The sequence below is a fragment of the Dromaius novaehollandiae genome, chromosome 1 (assembly GCF_036370855.1).
Source record: "Dromaius novaehollandiae isolate bDroNov1 chromosome 1, bDroNov1.hap1, whole genome shotgun sequence".
Lineage (NCBI taxonomy): Eukaryota > Metazoa > Chordata > Aves > Casuariiformes > Dromaiidae > Dromaius > Dromaius novaehollandiae.
The window spans coordinates 52,595,822-52,611,208 of NC_088098.1; the positions used below are offsets into that span (position 1 = coordinate 52,595,822).

The 15,387-nt window shown below is 50.3% G+C and overlaps 1 protein-coding gene across 2 annotated transcripts in view; it reads right to left on the reverse strand.

The window, feature by feature from the left end:
* Positions 1 to 557: 557 nt before the first annotated feature.
* Positions 558 to 15,387, reverse strand: part of SGSM3 (small G protein signaling modulator 3) — a 30,098-nt gene continuing 15,268 nt past the window's right edge. For both annotated transcript variants that reach the window (XM_026101701.2, XM_064512071.1), the window contains 15 exons: positions 14,924 to 15,119; positions 14,546 to 14,691; positions 13,388 to 13,615; positions 12,343 to 12,397; positions 8,607 to 8,734; positions 8,144 to 8,299; positions 7,449 to 7,503; positions 6,933 to 6,982; positions 5,351 to 5,503; positions 5,181 to 5,251; positions 4,789 to 4,837; positions 4,360 to 4,445; positions 3,896 to 4,018; positions 2,183 to 2,243; positions 558 to 1,783 (listed from right to left, as the gene is read on the reverse strand). In XM_026101701.2, the coding sequence (XP_025957486.2) occupies positions 1,700 to 1,783; positions 2,183 to 2,243; positions 3,896 to 4,018; positions 4,360 to 4,445; positions 4,789 to 4,837; positions 5,181 to 5,251; positions 5,351 to 5,503; positions 6,933 to 6,982; positions 7,449 to 7,503; positions 8,144 to 8,299; positions 8,607 to 8,734; positions 12,343 to 12,397; positions 13,388 to 13,615; positions 14,546 to 14,691; positions 14,924 to 15,119 (1,641 nt within the window). In that variant the 3' untranslated portion in view covers positions 558 to 1,699. The remainder of the gene's footprint in view (positions 1,784 to 2,182; positions 2,244 to 3,895; positions 4,019 to 4,359; positions 4,446 to 4,788; positions 4,838 to 5,180; positions 5,252 to 5,350; positions 5,504 to 6,932; positions 6,983 to 7,448; positions 7,504 to 8,143; positions 8,300 to 8,606; positions 8,735 to 12,342; positions 12,398 to 13,387; positions 13,616 to 14,545; positions 14,692 to 14,923; positions 15,120 to 15,387) is intronic.

Sequence of the window (15,387 nt, forward strand, 5' to 3'; positions counted from 1 at the left end):
TCTGAACACAGTTCTGTCTTGGCTTGTGCTCAGTTACCGCCCCAGGCTGCAGAAGAGGTGCCACCTCTCATTTCTTCTGTGCTTTTTTCTCCTGTACATGCCCTTCCATACTTGCCTTGCTGCTCAAACACTGCTGCACAGTGGCTCTCCACCACTCAGCCCTGCTTTCTGCCAGCCCCTCTGCCTTTGCTAAGGAGACCTCCTGCTCTGCCTCTTGCTGCAGGGACCTGCCCTCCCTTAGTTTTGAGTGTTTGTTTTTTCCAGGCCTCATGGGGCTCTGCTGTGACAGGGCGAGGCAGGGCTGCCACTGCTGACAGCACGACTGCACCAACTGCTGCTGCTGGCTGCCTCTGCAGCCCAGGCTCATGGTCAGCTGCTGCGAGGCACAACCATGGCTGCCAGTGCCCCAGGGGCAACACAGAGCAGCTGCTTTGCCCCACTCACCTTCAGGGACATGGAACAGTGGCACAGACAGGGCCATAATCATCATAAGGCAGAAATTAAGAATTAAATCTAGCCCTGGCCCCATTGAAAAACAAAGCCAAAACCCACAATGCTCCCAAGATACAGTTTATTTACAAACCCACAGAATAAAGGAAAGTAAGAATCTAGTGTCATTTCAAGAGTAGTTTGTGCTCACAGACAAGCGCTTTCAGTAGAAAGTCACAGACTCCATATCCAGAGCCACCACCACAAAGCAGCAATTCTCCAGTCCTGACCTGCGTCCCTGCTGCCACAGCAGGGCAAGGATGAGTTAGTCTCCCTGAGCCAGCTCCAACCTGAACCCCATCCTGAGCTACAACAGTGCCAAAATATACATGTATTCCTAGAGTTAATTTACAGCTTTTTGGTTAACGGTAAAAATAATCTAGAGACTAAAATGACAGCATGAAACACTTGTTTAGGGGAGATTTGGTTCTTGCCTGCTCCAAGAGCCGACAAGGTCCATCCCCTAAGGCTGTTACAGTGGTAACAGGCCGGTGCTCTTAGGCACCTCTTGTCAACACCCCACACACCCATGCCAGGGAGGTGCGATGAGGCCGATGACATTTCCCCCTCTCTGCCCCGGCCCCAGGACAGAGGAACTTGTCCAAGTGCTTCAGGTTTCACCTTCTCTTTCCCTGATGGAGGCAAGCCCTTGGCTGGCACAGAGGGGATGTGCTAGTCCAGCTCCTGTACAGCCCAACTCCGCTTGCACCCGCAGTGCCACCTGCCCATGGCGCCAGCTTTCACAGACTAAAGCCACTCCACAGGGACTGCCTCTTCCCCACAGCTACAGCAGCACTCAGAAACACTTGTACACACACAGAGCTGCTGGCCTGCAGGGCACCAGCGAGGGGCTGTGGGCCAGGCCCCTCTCCCTTGGCACCAGGGGGAGGCAGAGCAGAGGCAAGCAGAAGATCTGGGCGGCAGAGATGGAGAAGGCTGGGAAGGGGCACTTGTTTTTGTGGCAAGAGCACATTCATCCCTGTACAGCATGAACCTCAACCATCATCTCCCTTGGGTCTGCAGCTTGGCCTCTCAGCACTGCTGCCATTTGTCCCAGGTGGCCTGGCAGCCCCCCCCCCCCCCGAGGGGGATTTTGTCACAGATACAAGCAGGAGGGGTGGGGGAAAGTGGGAGGGGTGGGAAATGGAGGAGGGGCAGGAGAAGAGTGTGTGCCTTTGAGAAGGTTCCCCGGGGTGGGGTGGGGTGGGGGTCACCCATCTATGTCCCAGCTGAAGAGATGGTGCTTCACCAGCATGTCCTGCACCCCTTCCTTCAGTGGCTTCTTCTCTTTCTCCTGCAGGACAATACACAGAGAGCCAGGTCACCGCACCCCCCAGAAAAGCGGGGTGCACCCGTGAGCGGAGCCGGAACACATGGAGCAGAAGACCCTGGAGCCCAGACAGAGCAGCCACCCGCACTTTATCTCAGCACCCCTGAACCTGGGAGAGGCCCTGCGGTTTGGAGAGCACCGGGGAAGGGAGGGGGAAAGGAGGTGCCTGACATTTCCCTCTGCCCCAGCTGGGCGGGCACAGGCAGCACAGTGCCTGTCCCAGCAGGGAAAGCAGCCTGGTCTGCAGCCTCTGGCACTGGCTCAAGAGGATGCAGTGGATGGGCTAGAGCGCAAAGTCTAGGGGAGGGGGATGGTAGGCAAAGCCCCTGGCTGAGGGGAGGAGAAGATGCTAAAACTACTCACCTCCCTCTTTATAGGCAGCTCCCAGTCCTGAGAGAGACTGAAGGCAAATTTGCAGAGGACTCTGAAGTGGAACAGAACAACGGTTACTCACGTGCACGCGCTACACACTCCCAGCCTGTGCCCAGCTGTTGTCCCCAGTCACACAAATGCACCACCTCCTCAGCTTGTCCTGGGGCAGACACTGTAAGCTTAAAAGGAAGGGGATCTCTGTTTCTTAGCACTGAAGGGGCAGCAGCAGCAGCCACTGGTCCCCAATTTCCCCTCACCCCTTTGGGCTTCACATCCCATCAGACTGGGGCTGGGAAGAGAAGCTTGAAAAATGTGACTCAAGTGCAACCCCTACAGAGCCTCGCACAAAAGCACAGGCAGCCTCCCTGCTCTGCTACACTGCAGACACATACAGCTGAGGACTGCACACAGCTGGCAAAGAGGGTTGGCAGGTTCCTCTCCAAAAAGCAGACTCTTGCCAGTAGCACCTGGGTGTTTCTGCACACACCTCTCTCCCTGAGGTAAGAGAAGGGCCTCTGACCCCCATGCACAAGAGCTCCATGGGGATGGCACATGGAGTTCCCTCACTGGCCCTGGCTGCAAGCAGCATCTGCCCTTGCAGCATTCAGCCTTGCAACAGGCTCTTCGCAGCCCTGCAGGCTGAGGTGAAAGTCCTGCATGAGGGTCCTCAAACTCCTGCAGTAGCACAAGAGCCAAGGCCCTCCGCAGGGAGCGGCCTGGGAGGAATATGGCATAAACCTTGGGTCCTCCTCCCCGCCAGCCTGGGCCCTACCAAGACCCAGTCCTGCTTGGTCCGTTGGCACTGGCTTGGCACCGTCCCAAGGCTTTGCTGAACGAGTGCTGCCTCTGTGTTGCAAGAAAGCGGCTGCTGTCACCGGGACACTGCAGCTCAGAGATGGAAGGCAACCCCTTCCTCCCATTCAGCAGCAGCACGAGGAGAACGGGGCACCCCCGGTACAAGTACACAGGCCCATTCCCTTCTACTGGCCTTTGGGGCTGGAAACAACTGGGTCCTGCAGCCAAAAGCCAGTTCCAGCAGGATGGCAGCAGCAGCAGGGTGAGAGTGGCGAGAAAGGGGCTTGTTCTGTGGCCCCTTGGGACAAGCTCTGGCCTTGCTCAGTGCGTGAGGGCCAGAAGCAAGTGATGGGAATGCGGCCCTTGGCTCCAAGCAACATGTTCTGTGCAAGCTTGGGCACAAGAAGCAGATTTCAGCCCCTGACACCTCTCCCCATGTCAACCAGCTGTATGCTGGTTGACTAACTCCCTCCCAGGCAGTGCTGTCAGACTGTCTCCCCAGCAGGTTCCCAGCTCCCTGCTCAGTCCCTGCAGGGCTCATGCTAGCCAGCCATGGAAGTGGAAGTCCTGAAGGGCAGGGAGGGGGGGGAGGCAGAGTCTCTCCATCACAGCAGGCTCAGGGCACAGCAGCAGGTTGCTGGCAGGCAGACACTGCCTGCTTGTCACCACAGCTCCCTGGGAGCCAGGCTCTGCTCTTGATCAGGCAGGCACAGCACATCCCATTAAACTGTCTAGACGGTTGCTGCTGCCTCAGCACACGGGAGGAAATCTCTGCAGTGGAGAAGTCTGGGCAGCAAGCACTGCTGCTGACTGGAGCTGGCCCAAAACCAGTCACAACAAGGCTCACCTCCTGCACAGGAGAAGATAAGCCACCCCAGGCTCTGGTGAGGCCCATGGGGATGAACTCACCGCAGCTCGCACTTGATCTGCACCCAGCCAGGGCTGCGCAGGAAGGACCAGGGATGGAACCACTTCTCCACGGTTTGCAGGCTCGAGCACAGCACCTCCAGCCACAAATGCAGCACCTGCTCACTGCAGTGATGGGGCAGAGGCATGTTTCAGGGCTAAAACCAGGGAAAGGGGCTCCATTGCTTTAGGACAGGCTATTTTCAGCTCAAGCCTTATCCCCCATGGGAACAGGATACCACAGGAAGCCTGTGCAGGCCACTCTAAAAAATGAGAGCTACTTCTTCCAGCCAGGAGCCAGGCCAGCACGCCCAGCAAGAAAGGAGCAGGTCCCATTCGGTCGCTGCTGTGAGGGGAAGAAAGCCCCCGTGGCCTAGGGTGGACACTGAAACAACTGCCGCCCTTGAACCTGCTCTGTCCCCTCACAAGCTCCTCGCACCCATGACATCAAGAACTGGATGACTCACTTGAGTCCGACGCAAACGAGGGAACGAAGCTTCACGTCCATCTGTGCGTGTGCCGCATCGTGCGTCATGTTCACAGCCTGAACTGCCTGAGGGGTAGGAAGATGTGGTTACTGTCTTCTCACAGCTTAGCCTCAGGCTGTGCTGAGCAGGTATTTCAGGAACACAGCCAAACACTGCCCTCCCCAGAGTTCCCTGCCTGTCCCCCACCCTCACATGGTGTCACCTGCTGGGACTAAAGAGGCTGAGACTCCCTGATGGCTCAACTTTCTGCCTTTCCTTGTGCACCTGACATCTCTATTCCTTCCTCGTGGGAAGGTTTGTGAGGCTCATGAGCACCTCTCTGGAGGGGGTAGTCACCCTCCAGCAGCCTGCATGGAAAGCTTGCCCAGGCTGAGAGCTGGGCTCTGCTGGGCTGGGGGCAGCACTCACCCGGTAAAGCAGCTCCTCTGGAGTGAGGACTTTGCCATCTTCATCAAGCCTGCAAAGAGCACAGCAGAGAACTAGCTAGCTCCAGGGCCACCCCGGGCACAAGCAGGCTTTCTCCCCTCCACACACCAACAGCAGGAACAGCTCCCTTGCTACCGCTGAGCCCACGGGTGATCTTGCACAGTCCCAGTTGCAAACACGGGAGCCCAGGGAAGGGGGCAAGAGCCACTGCCAGCTGCAAGTCAGCACAGGCACAGCAGTCTACCGACACCAGACCCATGGGAGGTGGAGGCAGGCCACGACCCTTCCGAGGTGGAAGGCAGCAGCAGTTTGACAAGAACACAAGAGCAGGGCACAGGGCATAGACTTAACCGGTGTGAATAAAGTGGCTTTACCTGTAAGTCTTGCAGAGCACGAGGCGAGAATACACTGAATCAAAGTCCCGTTCCACTTCCCGGCTCGCAGCCTAGTAGGGCAGAGGGGCAGTCAGTACACAGTGCCCCACAGCCCCCCCGCCCAGGCCCTCTGGCAATACTGCCCCATGAAGGGAACCGAGACATCTCACCTCTTCAATGAACAGCCAGGGATGGCAGGGCCCCCCCAACAGAGATGGTTTCTTCAATCCATGTTCAAATATGGACTTCAAGGCTGGACAGAGTGTCCCTCGCACCAAGTCCGTCACCCCTTCTGTGACCGAGTCATCTCCAGCGATGGAGTACTGAGGAACATGAAGAGCCAGCTCTCAGTGTATTGGTGAAGGAGCAGAGCATGGAGATGTTAGACATACCTACACCTTTTCCACACACACCTCCTCCCACTCTCAGGTGCACACCAACCCCCTCCCTTACCGCCTCATGCTCTCACTGGCTCTTGCATAAGGCACCAAGTTCAGCACTTAGTCCCTGGGATTTGTTGGGACACCAGGACCTCTGTGGCCTGGATGCTGCACTGCACACCACACAGGTGACACCATCACCACACTGGCAGCACTCAGCATGTAGGCACTGCTGTGGTTTGGTGTGATGCTGACTGAGCTAAGGCAAGGACAGGGACATGCACCAAATATCTCAGCTCTCTGGGACTCCATCAGCTGCTAAAGGTCAAGACAAAGGGGGATAGATGGGAAATCCCAGGTTGGCTGTGTTACCACTCTGAGATATCACACCAGCATGCTGTTAGCATGGAGGACTGAACAGTAACATGCAAAAATTAGAATGATTGGGAACCTCCATATTTCTGCAGTTGGGAGGACAACTGTTCAGCTGTACAGGGTGCGTGTTTATGCACCCAGAGGTACATGGCCTGCATGTAAGGAACCAGCCCCAAGAAGGCAGTGACAAAAGCAACTGGTAAGTATCAGCAGCAACATCTCTCTAGGGGCTTCACTTGAGGTCTCGGTCAGCCTTCGAGTCTTCCCTCAGTCTCTGAATGGTGGGCAGGAGAGGGAGTTCAGGGCCTTCTCCACTTCCCCTCCAAACTGCCTAGACCAACCGCTGATGACCTTTGTCTCCTTATCCACAACCCCAGCCTTGGGACCATACTGAGGTATCATGTACAGAAATGTTTGCTGGACTCTTTCTTCTCTCACTTTTAGCACTAAAACCACAACTACTATAAGACTGGAGCAAGAGCCATGTCTGAACATTTCCAGGCAAGTGCTGGATGCAAGCCAGCTCTCTCTTACCGCTGCAGATGGTGAGAGGAACTGAGAGTGCCCCCCAGGCACCAATACTTGGGGATTCCCACTGTGGTGACCACAAAGCTAGAGCAGGACCCATAGGGACAGCCCCAAAGGGAGAGTGAATGAGCACAGGGAGCTGGGGCAGGCAGAAACACTGCCCCCTGGATCCTGCTGTGTACTTCCCTAACTCATTCACAGCTTTCCCAAAGCTGGTCTCTGAGGACCTTGCAAGCCCTGACACTGCACTCAGCTCCCCCCGCCCCCACAGCCCTTTGGGGCCCCCGTTCTGTGCATGGCCAGCATCAGGAAGTTGGGCAAATAGGCTTAGGAACATAAGCTGCCTGACCACACCATCAAGCACTAAACAGCCAGAGAGAGCAAACAGACTCAAGGAGAGAAATGCATGGCTCTTTTCAACTATAGTTTTTCAACTGTGACATTCACGATTTTTTTTTTTTAAACTTACCTCTTTGCTCCGCTCATCCAAGATCTCCACAAACTTTGCAGGAAACCAACCTACAAAGGGTGAACAAAGACATGAGCCTGACATGGACACTGAGAAACTCCTAGACAGACAAGATCAGAGGCCAGTGGCAGGGAGGTCAAGAATGAAAAAGGGTTCATAGGGCCCAACGCCAAAGGAGGGAGTGAGCAGCCTTTTAAAAATGTTCCAAGAATTAAGGCAGCTGCAAGAGGAAGCCATTTACATGACACTGCCCAGAAGCAGCAGAGACAGCACCCACCCAGCCACCTGGTGCCAGAAGAACGCAGCCTAGGCTTGGTGTTTGCAAGAAATAACCAGGGGTCTTCACCACTGCTCTCCTGCCCTGCTATAACATTTTCTCATCCCTGGCAGATGCCTGGGGTGACTGGCAGTCTTTGCTGACATGGATGAAGTACATGTGCTAGAGCAGTTGCTGTGGATGAAGGGATGCTTCCCATCCTGCCCTGCTCCTCCCAGTCCAACCCTTCCTGCTCTCACCTCTCAGTCCATTCAGCTCGCCCACCCAACAGTGCTCATCCTTCTGGGAGACAATCTGAAAAATGGAAAATGGAAGACACTGGTTGAAGAGAGGGTCAGACAGCAACTCCTGAACACTAAGGAATGGAGGCAGGGCATAGTGCTATCCCACATTTTCACACTCTACACAGCAGAAGGGGTATAGGGCCAGGTGAACTATGCTGCCTGGCTGTGCATACACAGTGAGGAATTACTTCTTCCTCAACTGCTGTGCCAACGCCCTCTTCCTGCATGGCTGAGAGCCTTCAAGGGCAAAAGACTGCTGCAAACACAATGCCATTCCCATTTTCGGCAATTCTAAAGGGGATGATGACAGCTAAAAGGCAAATGGATGCCTTTTCAGTCTCACCACAGCCCCATGCACAGCGTTAAATCTGGACCTAGGTCGGACCAAATCAGTCTTTTGCTCAGCTGTATGGCAGCCAGAAAACAGACTGCGTGGCTGGATTGAGGATGACCCATGAGACAGCACTCATGGGAACATAATGTCTTGTCCCCATGCAGCCCCCAGAAACACCAGCTGCTTTCCCTGGACTCCTAACTGGGCTCTGAGCCAAACCTCCTCCCTTGCTTCCCTGCAGAGGAGGCAGTGTAATGTCCCAAAAAGTCAGGTCTGCAGAGTCCTGCCTTGGCCCTTCTCTCACAGGCTGACGCACCGTGATGATGTCATTCTTGCGAAAGCCCAGCTCGTCATCGTCATGGCGCTCAAAGTCCAGAAGCGCCTTTGCTCGACGCCGGCGGTTGCGGGAACAGGCCACATAGTTCTCATGGTCCCGCTGGTGGCTTTCCATGCTGTAATCTGGAGTCAGATCCTGGCATGCACATGGATGAAGAGCAAAGGGGAAGGGAAAACAACAGGTGACTCAGAGCTGCTCTACTAAAGCTCACATGCCCTGTCTCAACCTATGCTCCCTCTCCTAGGGGGCAGAAAACCTCCCAGCACAGCCCTGCTCCACCAGAAGCAGGTTGAGCATCCCTCACCTTCCACCCATTACCCCTAGCATGTTCTTCCTTCAGCCTAGAAGCTCCATGGGCATTAGAGCAGCCCTGGCCTACAGCAAATATCCAACAGTCATGCTTGGAGCATGCAGCAATGCAGACCCAGCTGTCCCCACTCACAATGCTGCAGTTCTTGGGATCCACACACTGGAAGTGTCGTGCCACCTGGAGAATGGCCTCACGCAGGTCAGCCACCAGCTCCGTCTGCTTGATGTTCTTGGCTTTCAGCACCTCCAGGTCGTCATCCCCTGGAGAAGCCCGCATAGCCAGAGGGGAGGAGAAGAGAGGAAAATCAATGCAATGTATTTATTTGCTGTTGACATTAGAAATCAGTGTTTTTATAGAAATCAAACAAGCTTGACATTAAGACTGCCTACGTTAAGGCAGGTATTTACTGCCACCTATTTAATAAAGTAATAAGATATATCAACAAGACTGCCTCAAACTTTAAGGAGCTGCTATTTCAAACCACATATGGAACTGAAGTATGTCATCTTTTATCTTTTTGGGCAAGTCAGTATACCAAGGCATTGTGTGCTGCATTAGAGAAGCACCTATGCAGTATGCACAGACAGCAGAGTGAGTGGTACCACTCAAAAGCGGGGAACTTTGAAAACTTCTCTTGAACTGATCAAACTGAAACAGCTTTTGTTTGAACTACTTTTGATTTTTACATAGCTCACAGGCTGAGGGTCCTGAAAAAAAAAAAAAAAAAGAAAAAAAAAAAAAAGGGGAAAACCAAGGTAGCCTACTTTCCTGTGTCAGTCTAGAAGTTAGAGCCATGAGGGAGAAGAGCCCAGCTCTCTTAAGACTTCAGCCTCCCTAAAAGCCACTATTCAAAGGTATTGGGTGCATAAAAACTGTTGTAAGTACAAAGTAAAAGTTATCAAAGCACCTTCCAACTTTCACCAATTTCCATAGGAGCTTTGACAGCCTATCTCTATTACTATATGCAGAAGGACACCTAGTGGGATTGATTCTTTAGGCAGTTAAATGCATCTGAATGCCTTAATCATTGGGTCAATGATGTTTGGACACAATGACCCATTTGCTTCATTTCTAAATAAATTTGTTTTAAATTCAAAATGCACTTTCATACACTTATTTTTGCTCTACCTACAATATATTTAAGAGGTAGTAGCTTGATTGACAAAATCAACTTTTAAAACAATGCATTTTTCACTGAACTCCAGTGTTGATACAAACGCAGCTTTGAAGCATGTCCTAAGAAAATCATCAGCTAGCAAATTAGTACACCGCTTACCTTCTAACAACATTGCAGAAATCAATAAAATACGGTGTGAGCTATACAGCTGCTGCAACAGCTTTGTATGAATGAAGAGCAGTATCCAGCTTAATGAAAAGTGACATCCAGTATCTTTTAATCACAATTGATACTAATTAAAAGGACCAAAACTTTAAGAACATAACTGGAAGCACAAAAATAGACTAAAAATGTTTTTAGTTTTTTTCTGTTTGCTACATTAAATGATAAATGAGAGTTAGCCATGCAAGGTTTAAGAGGAAGCCAAACTTTGCTCCTGGAATAGAAAAAGGGTAAGGTACACTTACTTCCAGTCCAAGCAATGAAAATTAACAAAACCACCTTCTCAATGGCCAGGGGTAAGAAGTAGAGCGTGTAAGAAGCCTCACAACAGATTCAGAGATACAAAGATTATAAACTGACAGCTGATCATGCAGGTGTTGGGGATTCTCAGATAATTCATGTGTTAAAAGCAGAACATGACTAAAGAATAAATTACTTGACTGCAGCCACTAGCTCAGTGGACTGCTGTCATTTATGCAGATGGACTCTTTCTTTCATCATTTGGTCCCTTCTGGCCAAAATACTGCGCTCCTCTCTCTATATCCAGCTGAATCCCACCCAGACACAAGCAGGTGAGATGCTGTTCTGCACCCTCCCACCTCAACAGACACAGGTTACAGAGGAAAGCAGGTGGGGATTCCACCAGATTCACCTCACTGCACCCCACATACCTGCATGCATGTTTCCAAAACAGGAAATCAGTGCAGGATTAGCCATGTGCAAGGAGGCTCAATTTTGAGCCTTCAAAGACCAACAGGCTGCACAATTGTGCTGAGGAGAGCCAGCTCTCCTGCATTTCCTTGTTACAATGGCCATTCAGCAGAAAAATGGGAATATGTACATCTTTTCTCCCCTAAACCATCTTTTCCTGTTTCTTCTCTAGTCCTTCATTAGCAATCTGATCTGTCTCCTTGAATCTCAGCTAGAGAAAGTCATGGCTGACCTGATCTAGTGCTGGCAAGAGTCTAGCTTTGAGGAGGAGAGGTTGGGCTACGGACCTCCAGAGGTCCCTTCCAAACAGTGCTCCTGTGGTTCTACAGCTCCTGCCAAAGTCACTATTAAGTCTCCATTCACTCTAAGGAAGAAGGATTAGATCCTAGGTAAATTCTTCCTCCCACCTAGAAGAGGGCTATATACCAACTCCACAAAATAACCGTCACAGGCAGCAGATCTTACAGTTAAGATCATTTGACTCTTTCCCATATAATGGTGGATTTACTACACCAAGCTTTCCCTTCCCTCATTTAGGCTGAAGTTTTCCATTGTGGTCATCTACTGCAGGATGACAACTTTTTTTATTTTAGTCAACTTTTTAATTATCAATAACATCAAGGCAAAAACATGCCAGTCACCATAAAAACAAACAACCCCCCCCAACATGAAAACACATTATTAACCATCTCAATGATATCTTTTGAAGCTTGAAGTTAAAATTTGCCTTTGTGCCAGAGCACAGCTCACTAACACCCTTAGAAAAGCTACTCAAACTTGGCCAAGAGGGATCTCCATCTGAGACACAAGCAAGATGCATTTTGCAGCTAAGTTCCCCGCAGGTTCAGCCTGTACTGATTGTATGATAACATTATGCACAAGAGATCTGAGTTTAGGTTGCACAAACAACTTTCCTGGATTTCTTCACTTCTGCATGCTTAACTTTACAACTTCAGTCTTCTACTGTCATTTTTATATGCAATGCTGTATGAGCTTGTAACGGGCTTTTGCAAATGTGGCAGCTTCCTGGAGAACATCAAAAAACCTCTTTTCTGAAAGACCAGTAAAACCCGGTTTGAGTTGTATTCAGACTATTTCAACCACAAAAGGAACATTATTTGAACCCTATAAATTCAGCACATTCTCCTCCCCCAGAAAAAAACATTTCTGTGGTGAGATGTGGCAATTTCAAGAAAACTAACCACTCGCTAGGAAGATGATGACAGTAAGGCTTACAATAGAAAGGGCTATTATTACAGAGCTGCAGAAGCAAGTTATTTTTAAACCCACACAACATCTATCCTGGATGCGTGCTTTCTGGACATACGCTGACTTAGCTCATAAGCAATGAGAATTAAGATGCAAAAATGTTCACAACATTGAGCTTACAGAGCAGGTAATGCTTGTATTCAGAGCTTTGACAGGTAACACACTGGACCATCCTATCTTGTCTCAAATCTCTGGAGATGATGCTCCTGAACTGAGAGGAGTAAGATCACCAGAGCACAACATACAACAGACTGTACACAGCCTGACAGAAAATGAGTTTGGCCTGGTGGTCAGTGCAAGGAGGGCATTACAGCTGGGCTGAGCCACAGCCTGCTCTTAGTCAGCCTTCAGGTGCTCACCAACTCATCTGAATTCCACCTTCTGAGCTCAGTCCAAGGGAAAACTGCACTTCTTCCCTCTCATCCTCTGGCTGTGGCTCCCTTCTCATCTTTTCTTCTGTCCCACTCTTTCTCTGCTTTCCTTACCCTCCTCCCGGCCAAGGCCACTACCTCTATCAACAGCATGCAAAAGTCACAGGTTTGTTCTCACCAAAAAGCAGAGAGGTTATGCCAGATTTCCTGTGCTGAGTCCTGCGCCGCACAACCTGAGGGATAGGGAAGAGCAAGAACAAAGTGCACATGTAAGGACAAATTTAAGAAATAAAAGAAAGCATCTTCCATGTGGGCTAGCCCTGGGCAAGCGGTCCTGGCAGCTACCATTGGAAGGGGCAGGCAAGTGTCTTTACAATTTTAGACAAGAGTTGTTCTACTTCTAACGCAATGAATCAGCTCTACTGCTTGATCTAGTCCATGTGCAATGCAGGTTATTTATAGCTCAATTATTATGAGACCGTAATTGAAATTCAAGAATCAACCATGATTCAAGTGAATAAGTTTTAGTTTTACTTTCACCTGTTGCCAAAAGCAGCTCCATATTTAATTATATTTAAATTCATAAGTGGATGCCTATTACACTTTAGAATGGCAGGAGTGTCTTGTGATTAGCACGCAGACAAACATCAAGAATGCATCTTCCAAACAGGCTTGATGAACAGTAGCTACTAATGAATCTTATGTTACATCTGCAACTGTAGATTGTAGTCTGAGATTAAACATAGCTGCATTTTTCACACAGCTTCTCAAAGGCTGCTCTTGCTTTCTGAATGTGCCTTCCAAGAACAGTTATTTTAGTGTATTGGTTTCCTACTAATGGACTAATTCCTAATCCTAACTTGTGCACACAGAGCAGAGTAGTTCCAAGCAAATTCTGCCAAAAGCATACATTGTTTCTTTTAGTTCCCATTAATGAAATGCACCACTTTCCATCATAATTTCCACTAACAATAACAACAGTTAATGTCAATATCCCTTTCACTTAGAGCTTCATCAGCCAGGAGATATTTGGCAGCATTTCTTGTAGTACAGACCTTCCCCCTCACTTCTGAATACTTTTTCTCCAAGGGCTAACACATTTATTCTGGAGCCAAAGCCATCTCCGATAGGAGGACCTCTTGCTCACAAACAACATTTGGGAGGGAACACAGCTGCTCCGTTTCTACCATTGCCTTGTGAGGCAGGTTGGACTGCACGCTTACCTTGGATAAACTGTTGACAGTGGTGCTGGAGTTGAGCAGCTGCCCTTGGTCAGCAATGAGGTAGGCCAAGTGTTTGCGGCGCTGAGTCTCCACCGCCACATCTGTTAATGAGCCAGCCACACGCATGGCCTCCCGCAGCAGCACATCGGCATCTTCAATCTGACTTGGAATGTCTGAGAGTGTGTTGAAGATTGAGGCAGAGTTCTCAGACTGGATTAACTCATCCTCCTGTAAGGATGCAGTCACATTGTCACGCAGAACAGTGAGCCTGACAGCTATGCTCTTGGGCTGCTAGATGCAATTTTATGCTCACCATACAGCCTGGGCCAGAAACAACCCAGGTACAACTATTCAATTCCATAAAGAAGTGTTAGGAAAAGTCCAAGCTACCCTTGGGAGAGAAGCAGCATCTTTTGCTGCCCTACTGCACTGAGATCTGCTCTGAAAATACTGTCTAGCATGTTTTCACATCACAGCATCCACCACTGAAATGAAGCCAAATCACCAAAGACAGAAAAAACAGAAGCTAATCTGCATCCACCACCATCACTGGACACAGCAGGGATCTTTCTGGGGACAAGGGAATGAGAACTGCCCAGTCTCACACGTTACACAGCATCTACCATGCCACGCAGTGCTGCACCTTCCCCTCGCTCCCAGCAGGCCCACCCTTGCCCTCCAGATGCCAAGCTGAACCACAGAATCATTCCTCACATAACAAAGGAGACCACCAGGCTGGTCAAATGTACACTAGCCAAATTAAAAAAAAGTCTGGACAATGAAGCTAGTCTCCTGGAGCATTCAACAGTGACAAAGTCTAGCTCCCCAGATGGCCACAACCTTGGTTTTGTATTCCTGCTCAGAGATGATGCAAAATCAAGAGCTCTCTTGGTTCAGGTAGGATGGGCCCTCAGGCTGGGATCTAGAGTGAATAGAAGGGGCAGTTTAATCATGAGAAAACAAATGAGGTAGGGAAGGAAAGAGCAATCTCTGAGTATCCAGCACTGCACTAGAAGTCTTCACACCCCTAATTATGAGGAAGGCAGGACTTCTTCCCTGGCACACTCCCAAACCACACACAGGAAGTGGATACAAAATTTTCTCACCTGTAGCACTCAGGGTTAAACACCAAAGCACTAAGGAGGAGGCAGGAATTACCTTCATACTGAGCATGCCCAATGTGAGCTGGAACAGCACCAGAGAGCCCTGGTAAAAGAACAGGTCCCAAATACGCAGCAGCAGCTTGATGTGGACAACACTAGCAAAAGAGGTAAGGAACCAGTGCAAGGTGATCAGGGACAGCTCTGTGAATGGAGACACAGAAAGGAAACATGACAGAAGTCAGCCAACCAGTGAAGATGAACCCTCCTAAGCGCTGCCCTCCCAGATTAAAGATGACTGTGCACTGCACTGGCCTCTAGGGCCAGGAGGTCTGCTCCTGGCCCTGCTGTTCTCCCTCTGTGTAACAGGAACATTAATCTTTGCCTGCACACCACCCTGGCCAGAAAAGTTGTGGTCTCTAAAGCAAGCTTTTACCGATGTCGTGCTCCTGGAGCAGCTTGTCCAGGCGGGGCAAGTACTGCACAATGAGCTGTCGCAGGACACGCTGATCTGTCTGCACCCCCATCAGGGTGGTGCTGAAGTAGGAGGCAGGAACCAGTTCCTCAATGATAGCACACATCATCCAGAAGGCATCTTCTTCCTCTAAGAAGAGCAGCAGGGAGGCTGCTACCTGGGATTTTGAAAGAAGAATTATTGCATGGCAAGCCTGTCCTAAGAGGAGCAGAACTCTTTCCTGTCCCTCCAGACTACTCCAGTCTAGGCAGCCAACACCCTTCTCCCTCCACAACAGCTCTCCTGCAGCCTCCCACTGAAGAAATTTCTCCTCAGCATAACACCTGTCCCTCCCCGCCAGACAGGCTGAAGCATTCCACATCTTTGCACATGTGTGTTATTCCTCTTTCCTTTCCCTAGGAGAAAAGCTCCGTTTGGAAGAGATT